At 37.9% G+C, this 26,085-nt stretch overlaps 1 protein-coding gene across 1 annotated transcript in view; it reads left to right on the top strand.

The window, feature by feature from the left end:
* Positions 1-26,085, top strand: part of LOC122813033 (somatomedin-B and thrombospondin type-1 domain-containing protein-like) — a 716,231-nt gene that overhangs the window by 396,911 nt on the left and 293,235 nt on the right. The window contains exon 2 of the mRNA XM_044085142.1: positions 18,814-18,996. Within this exon, the coding sequence (XP_043941077.1) occupies positions 18,814-18,996 (183 nt within the window). The remainder of the gene's footprint in view (positions 1-18,813; positions 18,997-26,085) is intronic.

Genomic DNA, 26,085 nt, shown 5'->3' with positions numbered 1-26,085 from the left:
TTGCTTAACAAATTCACAGTCAATTTTAAATGACAATATATTCCTTCTCTCACCTTCTTCAAACACCTTTTACTTATTCATAAACCTGTACATTCACCTCTAAACCTATTCCCCTTTTCTGTTTATGTATGTATTTATTTGTTTATTGCTATTTTATATATTTGTTTACTGGCTTATAACAGGGACCATTTCCAGTTTCATCCAAGGGTTTACACCAACAGTGAAAAAAAAAAAAAAAAAAAAACATCATACAGTTTTATACAGACATAATATTTACAATTTCTACACAAGTATTGAATTGTTCTTTTGCTCATTTACCATGTAGTTAGGAGGAATTTTATTCTTAAATGTATATACTGTATATAGTCTGTTATAATATCTATTTGATTTCTCTCAATATTTTATAAATCATTGTCAGTGTGTCTGTTTTAATCTTTGTAGTTCTTGTGCTTCAATTATTTTGATCTTCCCTTGTTAACAATATTCTTGACTCCACTATCCAGGTTTTTGTCTGTTGATCAGAGTTTGTTCTCGTAATCTATTGTTAATGTTCTTAGCTTTGTGGCATTGTTTATTAATTTTTCTGGGTGGAACCCAAAGATGTCCAGCTGGATCAGTGATCTACCCCAGTTAACAAATAAAGTTAAACAAATTGAATTCTATTACCCTTTCTAATATGATGATTACTTTAATGTAGTGTATGTAATTCTTGTGAACTGTACTTCTTTGATTGATTTATTTTTCTTATACTGTGCCTTATGGTCAAGATGATGCCTGGAAAGGGACTTTGGACAAATACACTTACCCTTGTATAAATGATAAATAAATAAAAATACAAATAACATATTGCTCCATTTTGCTTTTTATACAACAGATACTCAGTTTTTGCTGTGAAATGTGGATTGCAACCTTTTGATTGTTTAATTGGTCATAGATATATGGTGACACACAATTGTACATTTATTAATTTGTGCAAGTTGCTCTGCTTTGCTTGAATAGAACTGACCAACATTATTTTTGTTTCAAAACAGTAACTGTTTAATTTTTGGTCCCTTAAGTGGCTAAGAAAATTGCTTTGTTGTGGTTTTACACCATTTGTTTAGTTCACAAAAAATAGATCCCGTGCCCCTGATTTACAAGATGTTCTATATTTTCTTGGTTTCCGTTTGGCAGAATGATTGCGTGAATTGTGTTCTTACCAAATGAGCATTAAAATATATATGCAATGACTAACTAGGGAGAACCAAAAAGGCTGATACTGCAATATATTTATAATGTGAAGGTTACAGGCATGCATGTCCTGGGAAGAATGCTGACATATATAACAACCACAACAGTGCATAGGTATGCATCACTTCACTTCTTCCCTTTTTAGATATAAAGTCATGGAGGCAATTATTTAGTACATTTAAATATTAACACTTGTATTTTTCTTTCTGCTTCTCCATCTGCATGATGGATCATGATGGTCTTTCCTAAGGCATTTTGTAGATATTTTTTCTTTGAACCAACAATCTTTGGCATAACATGATCTCTTAATACATCAGAAACATGCTTGCTGTTTGGTATGACCACCTGATTGATTGTATGATATGGGGGAGGGTAATAAGCACACCTGATTAATTGTATGATATGGGGGAGGGTAATAAGCACCACCTGATTAATTGTATGATATGGGGGATGGTAACAAGCACCATGTGATTAATTGCTTGATATGGGGGAAGGTAAAAAGCACCAACTGATTGATTGTATGATATGGAGGAGGGTAAGAAACACCACCTGATTTCTTGTATGATATGGAGGAGGGTAATAAGCACCACCTGATTAATTGTATGATATGGGGGAGGGTAATAAGCACCAACTGATTGATTGTATGATATGGGGGAGGGTAATAAGCACCACCTGATTACTTGTATGATATGGGGGAAGGTAAAAAGCACCACCTGATTAATTGTATGATTATGGGGGAGGGTAAAACGCACCAACTAATTGATTGTATGATATGGGGAGGGTAATAAGCACCACCTGATTGCTTGTATGATATAGAGGAGGGTAATAAGTACCACCTGATTAATTGTATGATATGGGTGAGGGTAATAACCACCATGTGATTGTTTGATATGGGGGAGGGTGATAAGCACCAATTGATTTATTGTATGATATGAGGGAGGCTAATAAGCACAACCTGATTACTTCTATGATATGGAGGAGGGTAATAAGCACCACCTGATTACTTGTATGATATGGAGGAGGGTAATAAGTACCACCTGATTACTTGTATGATATGGGGGAGGGTAATTGGCTGCAGTACAGTAATATCTCTTGTAACTGTTTCCACTGACACTGCAATATTTGGTACTTAAGTGTTAAAACGTCCTTTGCCAGCAACCCTTTTTTAGCATGTATATTCACAATACATGTGAAATACAAAGCTTTCTTGCAATTCATCAGGTAGCCTGATTCCAGCCTTGATGGTGCTCTGCTAGTCTATCCTGCCATGTGTTCAGATATATTTTCATTTCCCTTTTGATTTCTCATATCAAATGTAAATCTTTCAAAAACAGCTAAAAACAGTTTTGCAAAGTTTCCACAATAAACAAACAGCAAAATACAAGCTACAAGAAGCTGAAGATATAAACTGAAAAAAGCCCATAAAAGGAATACCAGCAACTTTAATGAACAAATTAAATGATTTTGTTTTGCTATATCTGAAGACTTCATCAGAAGAAAATCAAAATACTGAACACACATCTTTAAATGTTAAAAAGTCACATGTTCAGAACATGTGAATAGCTAACTGAGTAGCCTTATATACAAGTAAAAAAACGTTCATTAAAAATATGGTCAAAATCAGTTACACAAGAATGTTAGAGAGAAAAAGCAGAAATGCAAAACACATGATATATACATATCAATATTTTTACAGACTAAAACATATATTTACATATTTACAAAATGAGTTAAGTCCAACAGTATTGATTGTAGAGTTTAATAAGTATCCACAATAGTGGAGTACTTAGCTGTATGTGGAGGGACTGAAAAGGTATACAGTAGGGTTGTGGAGATCTTAAGTAGGGGCTTGACAAGGACATATTTTGGAGCCGAGTAGATGAAGTTTGAGTTTTTCTTTAAAGTGCGATTGGTGAATGATGGAACAAATGTCTCTTCGGAGTTGGCTCTAGGCTTGGGTGGCGGAGTGTTTACATAGGAGTTTGCCAGCTATTTTTTGGGTTGGTAGATTTGTAGTAGTTGCTGATTAGAGGTACGGAGAGTCCACAGAGGAGTGTAGATAGAGATGAAGGAAGAGAGAGCATGGCAGGATGAAGGTTTGCAAAGAATGAAGTGTAACATTTGAAATTTGACCGCAGTAGAAGATGGGGGAATTCTAACCAGTGGAGAGTATTTAGGGCAAGGCAGTGATGTGTGTTGTATGGACAGTATGTGATAAATCTAGCTATCTTGAAGTAAGTTTGTTGGAGTTTGTTTAAAGTAGTAGTTTGGATGTTGGTGAGTACTGGGGCAGCATGTAGAAGGAAGAAGAGGAGCAGAGCTTGTGCAAGGGAGAGTCTGGCATTTGTAGTTAAAAATGTTTTGTTGTGATACAGTAAACCAAGTTTCTGGTGAGTCTTTTTTTACACTTTGGAGGATGTGCAAGTTGAATTTGAGTTCATCATCGATGATGGCCCCAAGGAGTTTAGTGTGAGCTTCAGGTTGGAATATAGTGTTATTAGAGAAAGTAATAGTAAAGGTGGATTTGAGGTGAGACAGAGATCGGGAGAAAAAATAATAAGAGTTTGGTCTTTTTAGGGTTGAGAATGAGTAGATTCCTGGACAACCGCTGTTCAGTGGATAGGAAGGCTTGTTGAGTAAGAGTGTGGAAACTGGAGATATTGTCTGAGATGGAGATGAGAGTCGAGTCGTCTGCATATTGGGTAAGGGAGGATTGTTTACAAAAAATATAGAGATCATTGGTAAAGACATTAAATAGGAGGGGACCCAGGATAGAACCTTGTGGCACACCGGTTGGGACAGGTATGAATGGAGAAGTGGAAAAGAGACATTTAGCAAATTGCTGCCAGCAGGATAAGTAACTGAAGAACCAGGCAAGGGAGGACGAAGATAGCTAGATTGAGATTTGCAAGTTTAAATAGAAGTAGGGGATGGGAGACTGTATCAAAGACTTTGGAAAGGTCAAGGAAGAGACATGATATGAGTTTATTGTCTAGGGCCTCGGCAATGATATGTGTAAAGGATAAGAGGGCAGTAGTTGTGCTGTGGTTGGAATGGAAACCATGCTGAGTGGAAGTAAGGAGGTTATGCTGGGGGAGAAGAGGTTAGAGCAGAGAGAAGTAGGAGTGAGGTGGTAATGATAACATGTTTCCTTTTTGATGGAGGGTGTAGGGGTTATAGACAGGGTGTAATAGTAGGGGAAGGAAGTGATGTATTTGGAGTCTGACAGGAAGTAGTTTGTCAGTGGATGTTGGGGAAGGAAGGGGAGGGAGTGGATGGTATAAAGGAAATTGTAATGGGGTGGGTGAGAATAGGGGTAGGGTAGGGTAGTGAAGTAAGCCTGAGCAGTAACAAGGGTAAACGGAGCGAGGCTAGCCCAAGCTAGAAACAGCTGTTGCGAAAGACAATCCATGACTATCAGGGAGAGAAAGAAGGTAAATTATGGATAGAGTATAAGGGAGGGAGAGCTGTTTGAAATAAGTGGATAAGAGGAATCTAAGATAGAAGGAGAATGAGAACAGAGACAAGAGCAATAATGATTGTAGAGAAAAAGAGTGAGTTAGGTAGAGTAAGGTTTAGTAAAAGAGTCTAGGAAATTAGGCTTGGACAAAATGAGTGTGTGTTCTGGCAGTAAGTATTAGAGTAGGAGCCAGCTAAATTTTAAATACAGAGTACAATAAAATGTACTTTGGTTAACTTAGAAGAGTGGGAAGTTTAAAAGGCGTCTGGGTGATCAGAGCTTCTAGTTATGCTCAGGTTTGCTGCCGTAGGTCACACTGAGGCAAGCCCAATTTTTGTAGCAGTGCAAAGCACTAAAATTCTACAAAAAACAACAATAAATAGAGCAGTAAGGTTAGGTGAAGAATAGGAGGATAGTCAAAAATTTAGAACAGTATTATGGCGAATGATAGGAGCAAAGGTAAAACCCAAAACAGTACAAAAACTAAGTTAATGTATAATAGTCAGGATTGAAACCAGCTATGGAGTAGTAATTAGTTATATAAGCATGGACTTTTGGGCTAATGTGGTGGAGGACAGGTACTATTTCAACTATGGTGAGAGTAATTATAGGATAGGGCACTACTGGATAACTGAAAGAAACAACAAGAGAAATAAAACTCTTGCATTTCAAACCTGTAATGCAACAGTTAGTAGGAGCTAGGGAATAACCAGGAGCAGAAAATAACATCCAGCAGAAAGGAAAATAGCGTTTTGAGGCTAGAATGAACTTGGAAAAGTCCTACGGCTAATATAACTTCCAGTGGGACAGCTAGTAGTATTTTAACAAAAGCATGAGCTTAGAAATGCCCACAGGCTCTAATTACACCCCTTGTAGAAACTAGTAGCATTTAAAATGCAAGAATGGAGCATAGAAATTCCCACAAACTCAAATTACACCCCTCACAGAAGCTAGGAAACGTTTAAATGCAAGCAGGAGCTTAGAAATGCCCACAGGCTCTAATTACATCCCCTCGCAGAAGCTAGTAGCATTTAAAATGCTAGAATAGAGCATAACAATTCCCATAAGCTCAAATGACACCCCTTACAGATGCTAGAAGTGTTTAAATGCAAGTAGGAGCTTAGAAATGCCCACAGACTCTAGTTACACCCCTCACAGAAGCTGGTAGCATTTTAAAAAAACAGTAGGAGCTTAGAAATATAAACAATTTAAAAATAGAATCTAGCTAGTCAAATATCCTGGAACAATTATAATATCAAGTGGAGCAACAATAGGGCTGCTATGCCGAGATGTGTATAGGGCAGAGAAATTCTAGGAACCAGCAAGCAGATTGCATTAATTGTTAAGAGCTACTGGCAGTCTGAAAAATAACTGTAGCACTAAGGTTTACTTTCATGTGTCTCAGCCCTATGTTCAAGCTTGATAATGTTTACAGCAGTAGAGTAAACCAAACAGTGTTTTTAACATGAAAATAATCAACAGTACTAGCAATGTCATCTAGCAAGTGTTCAGCAGGAGGAGTAAACTGTAATGTTAGATATACTCTTTAGGTACATCTTACATCAGAAAAAACATTCTAACAAACACATTTAAAAACAGTTCCAATTCAGCCATGAGAACAACAACATTGCATAGGAAAAAATAAAACACAAGATATGCTACCTTAGCAGCTGGTTCCTAGGAAAGATACTTAACTTCCAGAAACACGTTGGAAAGGTTCTGGTAAGGAGGGGATAGTCAGAGAAGGGAATGGTGCCAAACCGCTGAGAGGGGTTTTAATGGTGCTAGACATCATGGGAGTGTAGGTAGAAAGGTAAAAATAAGGGGAAGGGAAGTAAGAAGCTCCTTATGTAACAGGACTAGCCCAAACGGGAAACAGCTGTTGAGAAAGACAATCAGTGACTATCAGGGAGAAAAAGAAGGTAAATTAAGGGTAGAGTATAAGGGAGGGAGAGCTGTTTGAAATAAGTGGATAAGAGGAATCTAAGATAGAAGGAGAAAGAGAACAGAAACAAGAGCAATAATGATTGTAGAGAAAAAGAGTGAACTGGGTAGAGTAAGGTATAGTTGAAGAGTTTAGGAAATTAGGCTTGGACAAAGTGAGGGGTGCATTCTGGCAGTACATAGTAGACTAGGAGCCAGCAACATTTTAAACACAGGGTACAATAAAACGTACATTGGTTAACTTAGAAGAGTGGGGAGTTTAAAAGGTGTCTGGGAGGTCCAACCTTCTAGTTACACTCAAGTCTGCTGCCATAGGTCACACTGAGGCAAGCCCAATTTTTGTAGCGGTGCAAAGCACTAAAACTTTTGGTTAACTTAGAAGAGTGGGGAGTTTAAAAGGGGTCTGGGAGGTCAGAGCGTCTAGTTACACTCGAGTCTGCTGGGTCACACTGAGGCAAGCCCAATTTTTGTAGCTATTTTCAATGTTATATCACTATTATACTTATATGTAGGAATAAAGAATGTGCCATTTTAACATTTAAAGATATGCATTCAGTATTTTAATTTTATTCTAAGTCTTGAGACAAGTAACATCAATGCTCTTAACTTGTCTTACTAACGTTCTCACTATTCCTATTACATATTTTTTTTTTTTGTTAAAGTTTCTACAGTGCTATTAAATGATTAATATGAGAGTGTTCAGATGCTGGTAACTTGAGCAACAGTTCACATTTTGTTATTTATTACAATAAGCAATATTAAAGTATTAGTTTCATTTAGGTGTTCATAGGTTCATAGGTAGGTACTAGGCTATTGGCCCTAGGGCCTATACAAGCCTAGCCAAAAAGGTACCCTGGCTTTCGCCACCCAAGAAAATTATTTTCCTGTGCCCCTGTCGAGCAGAGCCACAGAGGTGACTTTCAATTTCCCATCCAATCATCAAGATTTTTTTTTTTTTTTGAAGAATGCTAATGAGGAGCTTTGTTTGATATAGAAAGGTAGTTTGTTCTTGAGTATGGGAAGTCTCTGGGACAGGAATCTATCCCTCCAGCATGTTGGTAACTTTTCAATAAAGTCTACTCTCTCAGTATAAGTTAATGATTCCATATAATATTGACAGCATTCAGACTTTCAAAATAATGGATTTTGGCCAGAGGTGTTGAAAGTCTCAATGCCACTCGTTCAGTAGCAGCTGATAACCTTAATTCCCCTGTGCTGTAGTTCCATACTATGCATGCTCATTTATCTAGAAAGGTTAAAGGTCATGAAACATGTAACATTGGTCACTCGCCTCAAGAGCTGGAAGCTATGCATACAGGTTACAATGCAGCAGAGAGCAGACTGAAGGCCTGTAGCTTTGTTCCAATTGCTGTGCTTATCAGATATTACACTGCTCAGACATCCTCTGCAGATTTCTCATTCTGCTTCATGGGCCATTAGGTTTATTTTTAGCTGTTTATTAACTAAATACTTAGTTGGCAAGTGCTCTCATATGTTACCTAACACTTAAATTGTCACTCTGATGAACAGAGGTAGTGCAGAGAGATCACTGCATCAAGAAATGCATGTAAAAGGATTGATGCAGAGATCACTGCATCACGGAAAGAATGCTAAAGGGTCGATGCAGAAATCACTGTATCAGGAAATGTATGCTAAATGGTCAATGCAGAAATGCATGTAGTGATTAAATTAGCCACACAGGAAACAAGGAACACTGGGTCTCCTATATGACCCAATAATATTAATGCTTTGCTGAACATTTCATTTAAGAGGGTTCAAAAAATGAAATCAATACAAAAAGGGAATCCTTAGGTGTGTATGTATGTGTGTGTGTTTGTAATGGTGCTGGAGGTTTGTGGACTGGTATCAAAATGTGATTATTTTCATATTACTCTAGTATATACACAAAGGTTCATAGGTGTGTACTAGGCTAATGGCCCTGGAGCCTTTACAAGCCTAGTCTAAAAAAAATTGCCCAGGCATCGTACACATAAAATTTATTACAGTCAATTATTTGGCAGAGTACGGCTTATATGCCATATATTTCCTTTCAAAAATCAGACTGCATATTGACAAAGAATGCTAGTACTTGAAATAACATCTTAATCAAGCCTGGTCCTGTACATGCTCATCACAGGGTTAAAACTTTTTTTACTCTACAGTACTATCCAAATACTTTCCTTAAACATAATATTCTCAACCTCTTACTAAAATGACAAAACAGTTTTTATGCATAACTGCTGCCTGTACAATCCATTAAGTTGCATGTGTGCTTTCTCTCTTGTACCTTCCACCTCTGTAAATTCTTAGAATGTGTATGTATAAATGTAACTGCTGTTTGTGTATAAATGTAAATAGAAATGTAACTATTGTTTGTCTATAAGTGTAACTAGAAATGTAACTACTGTTTGTGTATAAATGTAAATAAAAATGTAACAACTGTTTGTGTATAAGTGTAACTAGAAATGTAACTATGGTTTGTGTATAAATGTAAATAGAAATGTTTACTCTGTGTTTGATTGGAACTTAGTATAATGCAATGTAAGCAAATGAACCTTTTCTCTCTGGGCCTCTGCTCTAAATGGGTATTACTCAGTTGGACTTTCCCGGTAAACAACAGATAAATAAAATAAAATAAATAATAATGACAAATGCAGTCACACTAGGTACTAAACTCACACAGCAGTAACAGTTAAATGCACAACCACTCAAAAACTAGGCAAGGAAGTTACAAAGCAGAAGTGCAAAGAAAAGTGAATGAGAAATGAAATGGTTACAGCTGGCTTGGCTGACACAGGTAAAGTGAAAGATGTTTTCAAGTCCATTATAAGTCTGACACCTTCCAGATCCCAGGGAAGCAACCCAGATGGTATATTGAAGAGAGGGGGCAGATTACAGTCATTAATACACTTAAAAAGACATTCACCACCTGCTTCGGCTTCATGGTAGGGCATGGAAGCAGTTGTTTCCTTTCTTCTTGTGCCAACTGTTAATTGCAGGAGCAAAACCTCTTCTCATTAAACAGCAGTGTTAACCAAGTGCTGATTAAACCTGTTTCACACAGTGAAGGCACAACCCAGCAAACAATGTCATTTAAATTAACTGATGTCACACACCATTGTTTCATAGAATGAATAAATTAGCTGTGAGGTAGACATTACAAACACAGGAGCTGATGTAGGACTTAGGTTTCGGTAGGGTGAGGTTAGTGAAAGTGAGATGCATTGCTCTTATCATTGGTAAATATGTCTGCATCCATATTTTTGGGGGAAGGGTTACAGAGCCTTGACTGTATTTCAGGCCCCAATAAATGTAACGTGGGAGGGGACCCACTGTTCCATGTGTAGTACCTGAGGGCTTCAGGCTGCAGTTATCACAGGACAGCTGCTCTGAACACACCTGCACCAGATGTTGCCAGATTATAGCTTCTTGCATGCAGATTTGAACGAACCACAAATAGTACCTTAGGTATGAAACTTGAGTATTATTTCTATTATTTTTTTTCTTTTCTCAAATCCATACTCTACATTATATGCATGTTTTAAGTCCTTCCTTTTGTCTTGCATGTGTGATATGTTGCCCTACTATATCTTACTGTTCCAGTAATTTCCAGCTAAGCTTACATTTCCATTTTATGCCAGCTTTAAACCTACAATCAGACTAAGCTGTTCCTTGTTTTCATTATTCAAACCTTTTCCATAAATTCATGCTGACTGCCTACAGATTTTAAAACTTCTGCTAGATTTAACTACAGAATGCTCATAATGTGGTGTTAATTTTTAATTCGTGGAGCATAAAATAAAGGATTTAGACCAGAAGATGAGCCTTATGTGATACATCAGGTTTTTGTCATCTGAGATTTCCAGTTATTTCCCTAAACAATCTTGTGAAATCATGAGTTTTGTTAATGAAAACTAAAAGATAGTAAATGAAACACCACTCGGTCTGTAAGCTCTTTTGTACTGGGTGCCATTTTTCAGTTGTACTGCTCTGCTATTTGTTTTTACTTTTCAGCTTTTAATATTTGCCCAAAATATACAGCAAACTGGCTTTTTGATATTTTTTATCTATTTACAAAACAGCTAGAGTTGACCATGTCTATGTTGGAGACCCATTATTTTGCTTTTAAATCAAAGGGTGAAAGTTCACACAGACAAACCAGTCAGTAAAAACTCCAAAAAAGATGCAACCAAGCTCAGGTTGTGACAGTATAATAATACCCTAAACTTCCTAGAGTGGAGGCCAATGGGATATACATATAAATGATGCCTTGAGGACATAACCAGTGTTTCAGCTACATGGCTTCAGAAGACCCATGATGCTTCACCTTTAAACTCTTACTGATACTTTGTTGTCATTGTTCCACTGTATTCAGCATTCATCAGAACTATCATTGAGTACAGTACCAACTTTGGTATGTACCTAACCAGGCATATCCAACAATTGGAACATCCACAGAGGTTCCTCACTAAAAGAATACAGGGCATAAGCAATATGTTCTATGCAGACCGCCTCAAGGCCCTATCCCTGTATTCTGTCTCCTACAGGCTTGTGAGGGGAGATCTATGCCTGCATACAGGGCATTGTTGGACCCCACTCTGATGGACCTCCTGCATATCCACAAAACAAATAGCACCAGAATTACCCATTCTAAAGACTTAAACCTTGCCTGTGATATAAATAGGACCTGCTGGAGAGATACATATGTATTCCCAGAGACTACCCTGTCTATGGAACAGGCTCCCCATCCATGTGAAGCAGAGTTCCTCCCTAATCCAATTCAAGTGCAACTTGGACAATTGGATAGGAAACTGGAAATTCATTCCTGGTTTGGTACTTATGTGTCTAACGGACACAGGTTCCCTGTAAATGGTTCATCTCCCAGGCCCATGCTTACACTTATCAAGGGTATCAGAATTTGTCAGAGATTTGGGAAGCATAGATAGGCTTAAAAAGGCCCTTGTGGTCGTTAGCCTAGTAAACACCTATGGACCTATGAATCTATACATTCAGACATCTCCACTCTCTCTGTTTTGGAGGAACATACCATTGTTCAGGCCTGATTTACCCCTGCACATGATTTTACTCGTTTTGGAAATATGCTGCTGTGTTCTGGCTTGATTTACCTCCCTGTATTCAGGTTTGATATACCCCCCTGTGTTCAGGTTTGATTTATCCCTTTACACAGTTTTTTGAATCCCTCTCTCATTACACATGTTTTTGAAGCTGTCTAGTACACACAAAACCACACTACACAACCAACATACTACCGCCACAGATAATTTAAAAAAAGAAGGCACACATCTTACATCTCCCCTTTTCAGAAGCAAAAATTTATGATGTTGTCCGGTAAGGCTTCTGCAATACAGTTCATTAAAGTCTACAGATTTTACACCATCTGTTTGACAATGTGCTTATATTTTTCCTCAGTTTTGTCATTCTGTTTTTCAAATGTGTTTCTGAGTAATATCCCACATTCTTACCGGAAAGAGGAAAAGTTATGTGCTATATGGTGTTCAGATTTTATGCTCATTAGATAACTAGGGCCTTTGTATCTATTTTCACTTTGAGAGGTGTGGCTGTATTCAGGCCAGTAAAGTCAAACCCCAGATAATGTTAAGCTAAATGACTTTTGTGGTCATAAATCTGTACTATCATATTTTATTTTTAAGTTATATTGATAATAAATGGTCAAAATGATTGTTCATGCCTTTTTTACTGATTTCCAAAATACATGCATACATGCATAAATAAAAGCTATACAGTAATGAAATATCACCCACTTTATAGTGTAAATAGACCAGTTGGCATGATGCTTAAGGTCTTCACCTCCCATGTATAAGGTACAAGGTTCAATTTTGACCTCTGGCTAATGCCTGTTTAGAGTTTGCATGTTCTCCCTGATGTCAAGATACGAGAACATGGACCACAGACTGCGTGCCGTGGCAGAGCTAGCAACTCAACGGTGTAAAATATGGCTCTAGGTAATTTGGTCATGTTGACTAATGTTGTCAAATGTCCTTTGCCAGTGATAAATTCGTTGAGGATGCAGCCTACTTAGACCTACACCAGAGTATATTTGCTCCTATTGGCTAGTTTGTGCCTGCCATAAAGCTCAGCAGCCTTGGGTCAATAAAATACTGTCCGGCTTGTGTCCAGTTGCCCAGTTTGTGTTACCCGGGATAGCTCTGTTGAGTGAAAGCTGGATGTAAAACCAATCAACCTGCCAAACATGAACTAAGAATTGCTACACTCAGTGTAGGTTCACTGACAGGATTCAGCTTGGAAGTGGATGACATGATGATACAGAGGAGGCTGGACATCCGCTAATCCAGGATCTAAGATGGAAGGGCACTGCAGCAAAGCCACTTGGCTTGGGATCCAGAGTCTCCTACTCAGGAGGAGGACAGGCTAGAAATGGTGTGGGAATTGTGGTGAGAGATGCTTCAGAAGGCAGTGAAGGATATCATCAGAATTAGTGACAGACTCGTGGCAGTCAGACTCCAGCCTAATGATAGGGCAGTATTCATAATCTCAGCCTATGCATCAGAGCAAGGTTGTGATAGTGAGGAAAAGAGTGTATTCATACAGCAGTTTCAGGATCTACTAGATAATGCAAGATATAACATGGATTGGTGTTAATGGGTGACTTGAAGGCACATATCAGGACAGACAGAACAGGATATGAGGACTCCCTGGGTCTACATGGATGTGGCAACAGGAATAAAGAAGGACAAGACATTTTAGACTTCGGCATGGCAAATGGCTTGATAGTAGCTAACACATGGTTCTGAAAGAGAGGTAGTCACAAGATCACATACAAGAGTGGCCAACATGCAACTCAGGCAGATTTCATCCCTATTGAAACAGTCTGTCCACAGCATAAACCACTAGTTGCCACAGTCAGCTGCAAGTAGTAGTTGCGGAAAGCTCTAAGGTCAACAGAGACCAGGCTGAAGACCTGGAAGTTGATTGAAGATGAAGCACAACAGTTCAGGGAATTACTCAGGGCTCTAAAACGTCAAGAAGAAGAGGAAATATGTGGAGCTGAAGAAGAATGGCGTAACCTCAAAGCAACATATATAAGGACTACAGAACAGATATGCCGCCGACCCAGATATGGAAATAAGGTTCATAAGAGAAAGCTGGTGGTGGAATACAGACGTCCAGGAAGTCATCAAAAGAAAGAAGGAGTGCAGGAAAAAGTGGGAGATAGAAATGATGGACCCGGCTCATCTGACTCTGCTGCTTTTCCTGACGTCATTTTCCTTAGTGCTTTTCTTACTTCTTCTAGGGTGAGTTCCTCCTCTTCTCTCATTATAGGCTGTGTCTGGGTCAGTACAGCTTCTGTGAGGTTTTCTTCATTCAGTAGCTGCTGGAAGTACTCCTTCCATCTGCCTTTAATGTCCTGTAGACTGGTGAGCAGTTCTTTTTCCTGGCATCCCTTATGAGGGCTGTCTGAATATCTTCTTTATCTTTCTGTCTTCTTAGTGCCATCTACCAGAGTCAGTCTGGGAAATAAGCATCCTAGTGCCAGTATTCAAGAACAAAGGGGACATTCACAACTGCGGGGAGTACAGAGGTATCAAACTCTTGTCACATTGCATGAAAGTTCTGGAGAGGATGATTGATAAACTAATACACGGAGTAGTCGAAATAAGATGGGAGATGAGCAGTTTATTTTATTTTATTTTACATTTGTTGACCGGGAATGTCCGACTAGGTTCCTCAGAGCCTGTTTTCAGCGGAGGCCCGGGGAGAAATGCTCCAGATGCATGTCTTTGGAATGTGGGAGGAAACCGGAGTACCCGGAGGAAACCCACACGAACACAGGGAGAACATGCAAACTCCACACAGAAGGCACCCCAGCCGAGAATCGAACCGGAGAACCTCTTGCTGTGAGGCGACAATGTTAACCACTGCACCACTGTGCCGCCCAGTTTAGATTCAGATCAGGATGCAGCACAAATGACCTAATATTTAAAGTGAGACAGACAGTTGAGCCCAGTGTTGTTTATAGTGGTGATGGACTACATTAGAAAACAGGTCACAGGAGATAGATCATCAAAGTTGCTGTATGCAGACAATGTGACATTGCAGGTAGACTCTGAGCAGGAACTTCAGCAATGGATAGGGGAATGGAATACAAAACCAAGGCACATTGGATGAAACTGAGTGTACTTAAGACAGTTGTCATGACAACAAATGGTTGGGTTCAGATGAAGCTGAGAATTGAGAGGGAAAAATAAAATAGTGGAACAGGTTCACAGTTTTAAGTATCTGGGAGGGGTGGTTGAGGAGAAGGAAACTCTGAATGAGGAGGTCAAAGCTAGAATCAGAGGAGCTGTAGCCAACTGGCACAGTGTGTCAGGTGTAGTCTATGACAGAATAATGCTAAAGAAGTTGAAAAGTAAGGTGTTCAAGACCTGGGCAGTAAAGGCAGTGCAGATGAGGAAGCTAGAGGTGATGGAAATAAAGTGCCTGAGAAGGGTGGTAGGATGCACACTCTAGGATAGATGAAGAAATGAGGACATAAGAGCAAAAACCAAAGTAGCTGCAATTGCAGGAAAGGTCAAAGAAAACAGATTACCATATTTCAGGTGCATGTGCAGAAAAGCAGACAACAACCTGGTGAAGAAGATTTGGGACAGGCAGGAAGAAGGTAAGAGGAAATGAGGATGTCCGGCAAATAGGTGGATGGATTATGTGAGAGAAGATCTACAATAGTCAGGCATGAGTGCTGAAGAAGGCAGGACAGTGCACTGCATAGAGAGAGTTGGCTACTGTTCACACAACACCCTCACCCCATGTAAAAATGAGAAGAAGAGGGGTGATCATGATGATTATATGTATATGTTTATTTATTGTCATAATCTTCTGCTATGTGTCCAGCCACTGTCATTACTCTTATTATCTATTAATGCTAAAGGTCCAGTTTTCTGTTTATTCCCCTATCCTTTTTCCCACTTTGTGTCCAGTCACTGCTCAAGGGATCAATGGAGACACAGTGCTCAATTATGCAAGCAGAATAACCCTTAAAAAGCTCATTACTCTCCACACCATAAGCAAGCTGCTCTTGCTTGTTCCCTAGCCTCAGACTAAGATATTTAATAAGATATGTTACCCACTGGACACACATCCTGCCTACTCCCCATAGGGAGAGGTAAGTAAGTACAAAGTTACATCATCTCCCCCAAGCTAGCCCTCTGATTCCCAGGCCACTGATCTATCTTCAACAATCAGTTTTGCAGGTATCTGTCCCTGCACCATTGTTCAACTTATTTCATAGACATTTTCACACAGACCACCTTTCAAACTCACATTACCATGCTGGAAACACTCCATGTAATTAAACATTTTTGCAGCCAGCAGAAGTGATCGAAATTCATTTGGTCGCTTCTGCTGGTGTTAGTTTGTGAGAGGTTGCGGTACAGCGCGGAGGAAGAATTTGCTCCTTCCCTGCTGCTGTGCATTCTTGAAGCTGATATATTATTAGCGGGGGGTGTGGGGGGCACAGGGGGCTGCAAAAACATGAGTTTTGTTGGGGGGGTTAATTGTTTTGTGTTTCACTTCTTTTAAATCATTGTTTTACTTTTTTAATGTATTTGTACATTGCTATTTTAAATCAGAGAGATATTGTTTAGTCAACCAACATAAAAAGAAAACAATGCAAATAAATGCTAAAGAAATAACGAAATCCAATAGGAAGAGTACGATAATCTAGCTAAGGAATCTTCTGATGAAGTCCACAGTGTTGTGGATGAAAGCGCTAAATCATCTGTGTTTGTACATTAAAGAAGAGTGGTTTTAACCTAGATTGTCATACTCTTCCTGGTTGATTCCGTTATATCTTTAGCATTTATTTGCATTGTTTTCTTTTTACATTGATATTTTGAAGTACATCCACCATGCCATCTTGGTTTTGTTTTAAAGTTATTCGTATTTATTTGATAAAATTAAATATGTATGTGTATATATATATATATATATAGCTTTCTTTATGAATTTGTAATTACTTAAAAGCTTTGTATGAATGAAAAACTATTTCTTTTGTATAATTTTTATACTAAATAATATGGTGGTTGCAAAACTGGGTACATACCCAGACAGACTATCATGGTAATCACAAACAAAACAAACAAGTAAATATTGTTACTGTTGCCTGTATTTTACTATGAACTTGTCAGGTTTTCCATTAAGTTACTTTCTGAACTGAATTTATTTTATTTGGAATGTTCTGAGTGCTGAATAAAGCCAGAGCTTATGTTGTTTTGGAGTTTGGTCATATTGAACAGCAGGTGCTACTGGAGCTTTTGATATGGTGGTGACCCATTACTATATTATAGCTCAAATGAGTTACAGTGAAAAGGTAAGTTGCTCTTATTAGTGAGAATAGCAAGGCTTTTTCATTGTAAATACAGATTTCCCTTATATATATCTATCTATATATATATATATATATATATATATATATATATATATATATATATACACATATATATATATATATATATATATATATATATATATATATATATATATATATATATACACCCATATATATATATATATATATATATATATATATACACACCCATATATATATATATATATATATATATATATATATATGGGTCTACTGCTTAACATCGAAAAGACACTTCTCCAAAATTAAAAAAAAGGAGACCCTAGACTTCAGTGAAAGTCCACTTAAATGAAAGTGCACTTTCGCTGAAGTCTACTACCCAAAACAAAAATAAAAACAGTAAAACATGTTGTGCCCCCCACATCCCCCCCTACTTAAATAGACCAACTCCGAGATCGCACTATTGCGGGGAAAAGGGAATATTCCCATTCCGCGCTGTAGTGTGACTGCCGAAGTCAATGTTTGAAGTGTCACTACTTCGAACAAATGGACTCTGTGAAGTGGAATTCGAAGCAGTGAGACTTCGAACATATTGACAGAACCCATATATATATATATATATATATATATATATATATATATATATATATAAAGAGAGAGAGAGAGAGATGTTTACTATTATAATGTGGAATTGCAGTTGTACAAATACTGTTTTATCGAAGGTGTGTTTTAAGGTTTTCAGAATGCTGAACTGAATGTGTTCAAATAAAAGTAAATGAAAGTGAGTATTCGCTGATGTGAAGTCGACCTTATGAATGGAGATCGTACTATGATGAGGATCGGGAATCTTACCCTTTTCCTTACTGTAGTGCGATCTTGGAAAACATGAAAACAAGTATATTTTTACATTTGTTTATGAGGTTTGTGGATATTTGAGTGTTTGGACACTCGAACATCTGACATGCACCTTACAGAGTTGAGTGCAGATGAAGAATAACTCTTACTGAAGTGCAGGAGTCGTTGGTTACACTTGTACTGCTTTACGGTAATTTCGAATCATTCTGAATATTGACCTTCATAGTATCCACTTTCAACATTGTATATTTCCTGTATTACCAAATTCACGCATTTTCTTTTTATCTTATAATTAAAAAGTGTTATGACAATAAACCTATGTACTTACACTATGTGTTTGTGTGTGTGTGTGTGTGTGTGTGTGTGTGTGTGTGTGTGTGTGTGTGTGTGTGTGTGTCTGACTCTGTATTTATGTACTTGCTGTCTTGTTTCCTACTGTATAACATTGTTTCTAACTGTATTTTGTAAGGTTCGCAGGTTAGCTGTATGATATTCCGTTTTCTGATAGAAGTTATATTTTTGAACAACCATTATTGTTTAATTACCCATGCGTGTTATTTCTTGGTGTGAAATCTTATGAAATTTAGGATTAACTGTAGTTACATACAGCCTGATGAGTTTCATGACAGCTCCTTGCTTGTAGTCTATTTCTGTTGTAGAGTGGTGACATTTCCATGCCTTGATCATGTCACATTTATCCCCACCCTTTATAGAGTAGACATTCATTTCCTGTATGTCTACAGTAGTAATCTTGCACACACCTTTACCTTTATGCAGTTCATACTGTGGTCTAATGCCACTACCTGGGTGCTCAGGGTGGCCTTTCTATATTTACTTAAGGTAATATTCAGTTAACATTTATAGTGTACTACTTAGGTTTCATTTTATGGTAATGTTTTTAGTAGTATGGAATTGAAAATGTTTCATCTCCCAAATGTTTTCTATTTTTTTTCTTCAGCCATTAACTGTGATGTGAGCCCCTGGGGTCCATGGTCACAATGTAGCTCACCGTGTGGCACTGGCAGCAGAGAGAGGACCCGGCAAGTAATAGTGCCACCCAGGAATGGAGGAATGCAATGCCCAGATCTGAAGCAGCACCGAGGATGCCTTGGGCACAGCCCACAGTGTGGTCTATCAGAAGGTATGGCCTAGAAAAATGTAACTAACCACTTAGAACTAGAAGGCATAGTCAAGAGCCTTGTAGAGAATAGCACAATCCCTTTCCCATAATTTCACACGTGGAGGATTTTGGGAGGTTGGCTTAATGGTTAAGGTGTTAACATTACAAACACAAGGTTTGATTCTTAATAAGGTCCGATTATGCATAAGCTTTGTAAAATAATTGGAAAAACTGATACTGTTTGTGGGAAGGCACATAAAAGTTGAAGAGACATGGGAGTATATGCAATAGTTTGACTATATTTTTCACATATAGAAATATATTATTCATTGTTTCAGCAAACAGAATAAGTGATTATTAGTTTTGTAGAAAATTATTAACAGACACCACTGTATCCCAGTGGCTCATTTGATTGTCTTCTTATGAAGTCTGTTTATGCTGCAAGCGTGCAGCTTGGAGAAGCAGTATTCAGTCATATATGAGCTTATAAAGTACACTAATTCCCTGGAGAATGTATGAGCCTATAAAGCACATTAATTCCCAGAAGAAGGACTGGCTCTCTTGTTGTCTAACACTGAGAAACTGCTAGAAAGAAAGCTGACTTTCAGTTTGTCCACCCAATAACTTTATTGAAAGCAACTGCAGAAGTTTTTTCCTCATAAATGTGCAACGTGTTAAAATGAGTCATTTTGTAAACATAGATGACTGCAGAAAGTATGTTATGATGAAATAAGGCACTTTCTAGGGTGTCAAATGCACTTTGTTTTGGGGTATGATTCAACCAAGCAGATGCTGACAAAATATAACCGTACTGTCTCAAAAACCTGTTCTCTGTATATCCATTATGGTTCCGTTAGATAATTTAGGAAATATCAAAACTAATTAGAAAAAAAAAACAGAATCTCCATTATAAACTGTCTAGGATTGTTTTTCAAAAGCTCCTTAGAGTCTAGCTAAAAGCTTTTCTGTCCCTCTACACTACCAGTAGCAGAAATGACACTCCGTCTCACTGGCCCCAACTGCTGTTAATTTCACACTCCTTCTCTCTTCTTTTATGGCGATTCAGCAACATATTCTAGTAATTTATTGCTTGCATAGTCAAGTATCTCAGAAGGTTAAGGCTATGATCTGCTCATGTGCATCAGCCCATAGTTCTGAGTTTGATTCTCTCAGTTTCCAATTGTATGTTGTATGACTGAGTCTGGGCTCACTTCTGCAATGACATAATTGGACATCAAAGCTTTACCCATTTAAAAAACAAATAAATAAAATGGTAACATCCACTGTGTGAAAAAGTACCATCTCATTTATGTCTGGGATTGTCTTTTCACTGGTTTCAGGCTATGGTCCTTTACTGTACCACTGTTTCTTAAATCAAACATGTCTCCTGTGTCATCTGACTTCTTGCTTTTTAGGTATGATGTTCTCAAGAATATCCACCTCTTTGTCTTACAGGGCCATACTCCTTACAAGTCCTGACCCCTGCTTCCATCCTGGCTCACTGTGGTTGCCCTCAGCTGTGTACCTCTCAACCTCTTAGCTCAAGAAATCTGAACAAAGCCTAAAATAATGGGGGATGGGGTAACACCCAAAAATACAAACAGATTTTAAATATTGCTCTTATAAACTTATAAAGTTGCTAGAATAACAGGATTTGAGTTAGCATGCATTTTTCTGAAGGATGTGAAGTCTGAAACTCAAACGTTTGTCATTATTTAGTGACTTCAATCCTCAGTGATTTGCCAAAAAAATGCAAATTATGTAAGGAACAGATAAAAAATGTGACATGAAAATCTGAACATTCTGCAAAAACATGGACAGTTGAGAGGTATGGCTGTGCTTTCTCCAGTAATTTGATAACCTTATTCCCAAATGGAAACTAGAACCCCAAAGAGTGGCATGGCCTCAGTAGGAACCTGCTATGAAACAGAATCCCCTCTTTGTTTCTGAATTGATATACTTGGGAGTCCAGAGTAGTTTATATAATTTGATTCTTGCCTTTTTACACTGTGCTGTATCACCCCAGTTCACATGCTGAGGTTCTCTCCTTTGAAATTATCACATGAATTCCTCTCAGTCAAAAAGTGCCTTTCAAGAGTTGCTGTGGATTTTTATACAGAAATGTTGATTTTTTGGCGTTTGCATATATACAGGGCACCATAAACAGCTGCTGCATGAAGAGCAGCTTTACGCAAATGTGAGGCTTAAATACGCTTAGAAAAAAAACAGGTTTTAATACTACCTAAGCCCACAGGCCAATCAGATAAGTACACAGTGAGCTCTGTACCCCTGCTCAGATGAGTGAAATCAGTCCACTCCTGCCACAAGAGTGCAGACTTAGACTCGCTTAATGTAAAATGACTGGTTTGGAGCTCAAGTGTTGGAAACAACAACCAGATGCCTGGAACTAGTTTAATTTCAACAAGGTACACTGTAAATACTTAGACCAGCAGCCCTGCAGCAGTTAGACAAACAGCTAAAACCTTCACAAAAAGTGCAGGAAAACAAATAACACAGCAGTACTTCACAGTTGTTGTTGTGTCTTTCGGCTTTTCCCGGTTAGGGGTCGCCACAGCGGAACTCCAGTCCGCTGATGATTGGCAGTAGATTTTTACATGCCATGCTGCCGGCCTTGATGCACAACCTTCAACGGAGGTACGCCCATTCACATATGTCTCCACACAGAAGACGCTCTAGCTGAGAATCGAACAGGATGTCTTACTGTGAGGCGACAACGCTACTGCAGCACAGTGCATGAGAATAAACAGTGCAAGTGCAAAAATATACATGTTTTACAGGAGTCACAAACCTTTCTGTTCTTTCTTGCACAACTGTCCCATTGCATTCTCTTTAAGGCTTTTGCAATAACACTTATAAAGACATTGAAATAGAGAAGCCTCAACTCTGACCCCTTGCACTGACAAATAGGTCAACATGCTTCCTTTTATGTGACCTCCATTTGCTGTGACCTTCTGTCTTTTTGTTTTCCTGAAGTATTAGTCATGCGTAAATCCTAGAATCCAGCCCATCTCTTTTTAATTTACAAACTAATCTTTTTTGTGTAGTAGCATGTCAAATATCTTGCTGTGTTCTAATTATAAAATGCATCACTTTGCAAACCCCTAAAAAAAAAAGAATACAAATGGATATTGTGTAGTAGAAACAAATAAACAAACTTCTTAAACTAAAACTATTCTTTTCAAAATTGTAGTTTTATTAGTTTGATATGCTTAACACAAGCCAAATGCAGACAAGAATCCCTAAATTAAAAATGTAGTTCCAAGACACTTTTACCTCATGTAAATGGCTTAATTGGTGAATAAAAGTCCCATCCTTGCGGCTGAAGGAAACTTTTGAATATAGTTTTTTTTGACAGGCATGTAACAGTCTAGAGACTGATTGCCTAGCCTTTACATACAAACCTATGAGCAAAATTATCCATTGCTCTGTTTCAAAAAATAAATAACACAGAATGAGTCACATGATCCACTATTTCTGTAATGTTAACCTGTAAAATCTGTACAATTATTACATGCTCAGGAGAAAGCACTACTGTAGTTAGTAACAGGTTACATGCCACATGCTAGAGAGTTTATTTCAGATCTTTCACAATTAATAGCTTCTTTTAACTACTGCTGCCTTACAAAAGCTTCCAAATATACTTACAATTTCAATTCAAGCTACAGTGTGTTGTGCTGACCATTTATTATTTACTAGATTCAGACAAGTAGAGTTTTGAATGGGGGGGGGGGGGGCACATTGCCTTGTGGATGTGGAATTTCCATTAATGGAATTAAAGGGATTGAGAATTCTCTGTCTTATTTCAGGTTGTTTCCCCTATCACTAGTTAATGTTAAGATACAGGGGGGGGGGGGTGTTTGAAGAGTGAGCCTGTGCAGAATATTTTTTGTATTAAACAATGTCTTCATGAGGAACGTTACTAAATTGTGGTGCAGGGGGCATACCGAGTCATGTATTCAAAGTATTTAATTTTTCTGAATATATGTTTAATTCTTTAATACTATTTTGAAGTTTATTATGTTATAGTTATTTAGAACTGTTTAAGAAGTGTACTTAACTTCTGATATCTGGTTGTTTATTTCTGTAGCTCTGTTCTGATACAATTAATTATGCTAATTTTTGCACAGTAAAGGCTGGCTGGGACTGTGATGGAATTGTAACATTACTAAAGGAAAAGAAGGTTTAATATGTTTGATTTTATATAGTGATTAATTAAGCAATAACCAACAAGTGGGTATGGGTACATCTTCATATACCCACACCCACTCGTCAGTTATTGCTCTTATACAATGACATTATTTAAGAAAGAAATTGCTTACTTTTCTTATATAATGTATTTGTATAATGGAGCCATAGTGTTCGTCGGTGTTGTTTCCCCGTTCTTCTTGTTTGTTGATGTACTGCACATGCGTGTGGGACTTATGTTCCCACGCTTGCACAGTATATCAGGACTGTTGAAAACAAGGAATGGAGAAAGTAACATCTCCATTGCTTTTTTTTTTAAACTGTAAAATCTGGACAGTTTATAGGAAAAAAAACAGACGGCAGAAATACAAAGAAAGTCAGGTACATTTCTTTAGTTTTGACGTATGTACTTATTTTCCTTGCATTTGTTTTACCCTCCATATGTACCTCTCAACCTCTTAGCTCAAGAAATGTGGGCAAAGCTTTAAATAACAGGGTACAAAGGCCCCAAAACTGGGACTGATTTTAAATGTTGCTCTTATAAACCTAGAAAGCTACTAGAGTAACAAAATTTGTGTTATCGCACATTGTCTGAAGGATATGAAGTCTGAAACTGAAATGCATGTCATTATTTAGTGACTTGACTTCTCAGTGATTTGTTGGAAAACCACAAATTTTGAGGAACGCACCAAAAATGCGAGGCAAAAACTGCACATTCTGTGTAACTATGTCTCCATTGCACATACTAATAGAAAAAAATCTGGCCGCTCAATGGTACTACAGTGACCAGACATTTTTCTGTTGGTATATGCTCAATTTACAATGGGCACACTGGTTGAGGTGACCAATCAGCATGCATGTTTTTGAATAGTAATGAGCTATCATTGTATGATTTATTAGAAGATCAGATGCAGGTAGGTTACTAAGAGTTGAATAAAGCAACAAGTATATGAGGCATCAAACTGCCTTATATTGCACATGGCAAAAAATAATTAAATTAACTAAAAGATAGTAGGTTTTCAGACTCTCTTATATTTGTTTGTCATTGCATTCCTGTTATGTTTCTATTTTGTTTCAGCATCAGTAAACCTCTGTGGCTTTCTCTACCTTTAAGTTTTTTTCCATCTATTTTAATTGGTTTTGTTGTCTGCCTTCCTTGCCCCATTTTTTTCATATTATCTTAATCCAATATTTTTCCTCTAATCCTAAATGCCTTCTTGTTTGAAAAATCATTTTTTTTGTACCTTTGTTTTCACTCTAAAGCTTGCTGTTTCTCTCAGTTATGACATTCTCCTATTATTCTTTGGCAGATTTTTTTTCTGGCTTTATTTTTTATGCTTTATTGATAAGTTTAATCCCACTAGTGTCTATAACCATTCACTAAATCTTTCTTGAAACAATGCTTTCTCTCTTGAAGCCCAGATTCTCCCTGCTCTGTTGGTAACTTGGTGATGAACAACACTGTTTGGTTATCATTTGGTTTCAGTAAAGCTGCTCACTTAGTGAACCAAGATCCTGTCTCCCTCACTTCTTAGGAAGACCAGATCCAGCAGTGTTTTGTCTCAGCTAGCTTCTTTTTTATTTATTTAACATTTGTTAACCGGGAGAGTCCAACTTGGACAAAGCCAATTTTCGGCAGAGGCCTGGGGAGAAACGCTCCAGACGCATGCATGTCTTTATAATGTGGGAGGGCACCGAAGCACCTGGAGGAAACCCACACGAATACAGGAAGGACATGCAGACTCCGCACAGAAGGCACTCCAGCCGAGAATCGAACCGGAGAACCTCTTGCTGTGAGGCGCCAACGCTACCGCTGCACCACTGTGCCATCCAATGGAAAACAGTAGAGATTGTGGGTCACAATGGAAACTGAAAGTAGTTGCTTCTAGTACAAGCTGTCTGAGGCCCACCTCTTACAGGGTACCAAGAATAATCCTTTTTTGGTGAGGCTGTAGTCAAAGCATTTCAAATTACTTCTGAACTTGTACATTATCCCTTTGTCATCAATATCTCTCATCTAAGAATATTACCAATCATGTCCTGATTTTTTTCTCTTATGAGTAGAAGGGGGTTCTGTATTCACCCCTTGCGTAGCCCACACTTCTACTTTCAGTTCCATTGTGACCCACAATCTCTACTGTTTTCCTTGTTTGCCAGTTTCATCTGCTGCTTTGATGTTATTTTTGTGAGATATGAACCTCCTATGTTTTTCTCCCTCCTTCGCTACCCCCCCCCCAAAAAAAATCTCTACCCCCCCATCATGGTTCTCTATATAACATGCTTTTCTTGTTTCCACAACTTCAAAAGCCTGTGTTAATGGAATTGTGTATGGCAGCTTTCTGTTTAAACTGTTGGCGTTATTGAATTGTCTTCCACAATTTAATTTTAAAAGGCAGATTAGATTCATATATATATATATATATATATATATATATATATATATATATATATATATACCTGTCACCTGAGCTTTCAGCATGGCAGTATTAAAAATTAGGACAGTCAAAACTGATTACCACATCACTGCCAGCTATTCATATAGTTTGTGTGTGAATTGAATGAATCTGTATCTCCACCTAGAAAAGTTAACCAATAGCACAATCACATCAGTCAAAATCTGCTCCTTCAACCATAAAGAAAGTGATCAAGTCTCTCAGACAAAAAAAAAAAAAAAAGCAAAAACAAATCTGAAGATGAAAGAATGTCCACTGAAAGCAAGGCGTTTGACTTCATTGCTTTGAAATCAGTTGATATCACTGTGTAACGGGAAAGGTGTCCTCTACACAAGCTGGGAGATCTTGCCATACAGATTTGTTACTGACTGCACCATTATATTGCTAAACAGGCACAAGACACAAAGACACTGGAACACAGAGGTGATGTATTCCCAATGAAGAGCTCCTT

Source organism: Protopterus annectens, chromosome 10.part0, assembly GCF_019279795.1.
Source record: "Protopterus annectens isolate FY-2018-M chromosome 10.part0, PAN1.0, whole genome shotgun sequence".
Lineage (NCBI taxonomy): Eukaryota > Metazoa > Chordata > Ceratodontiformes > Protopteridae > Protopterus > Protopterus annectens.
Note: the sequence above shows the minus strand (reverse complement) of the source record. Positions and strands in the feature narration are given on the sequence as shown.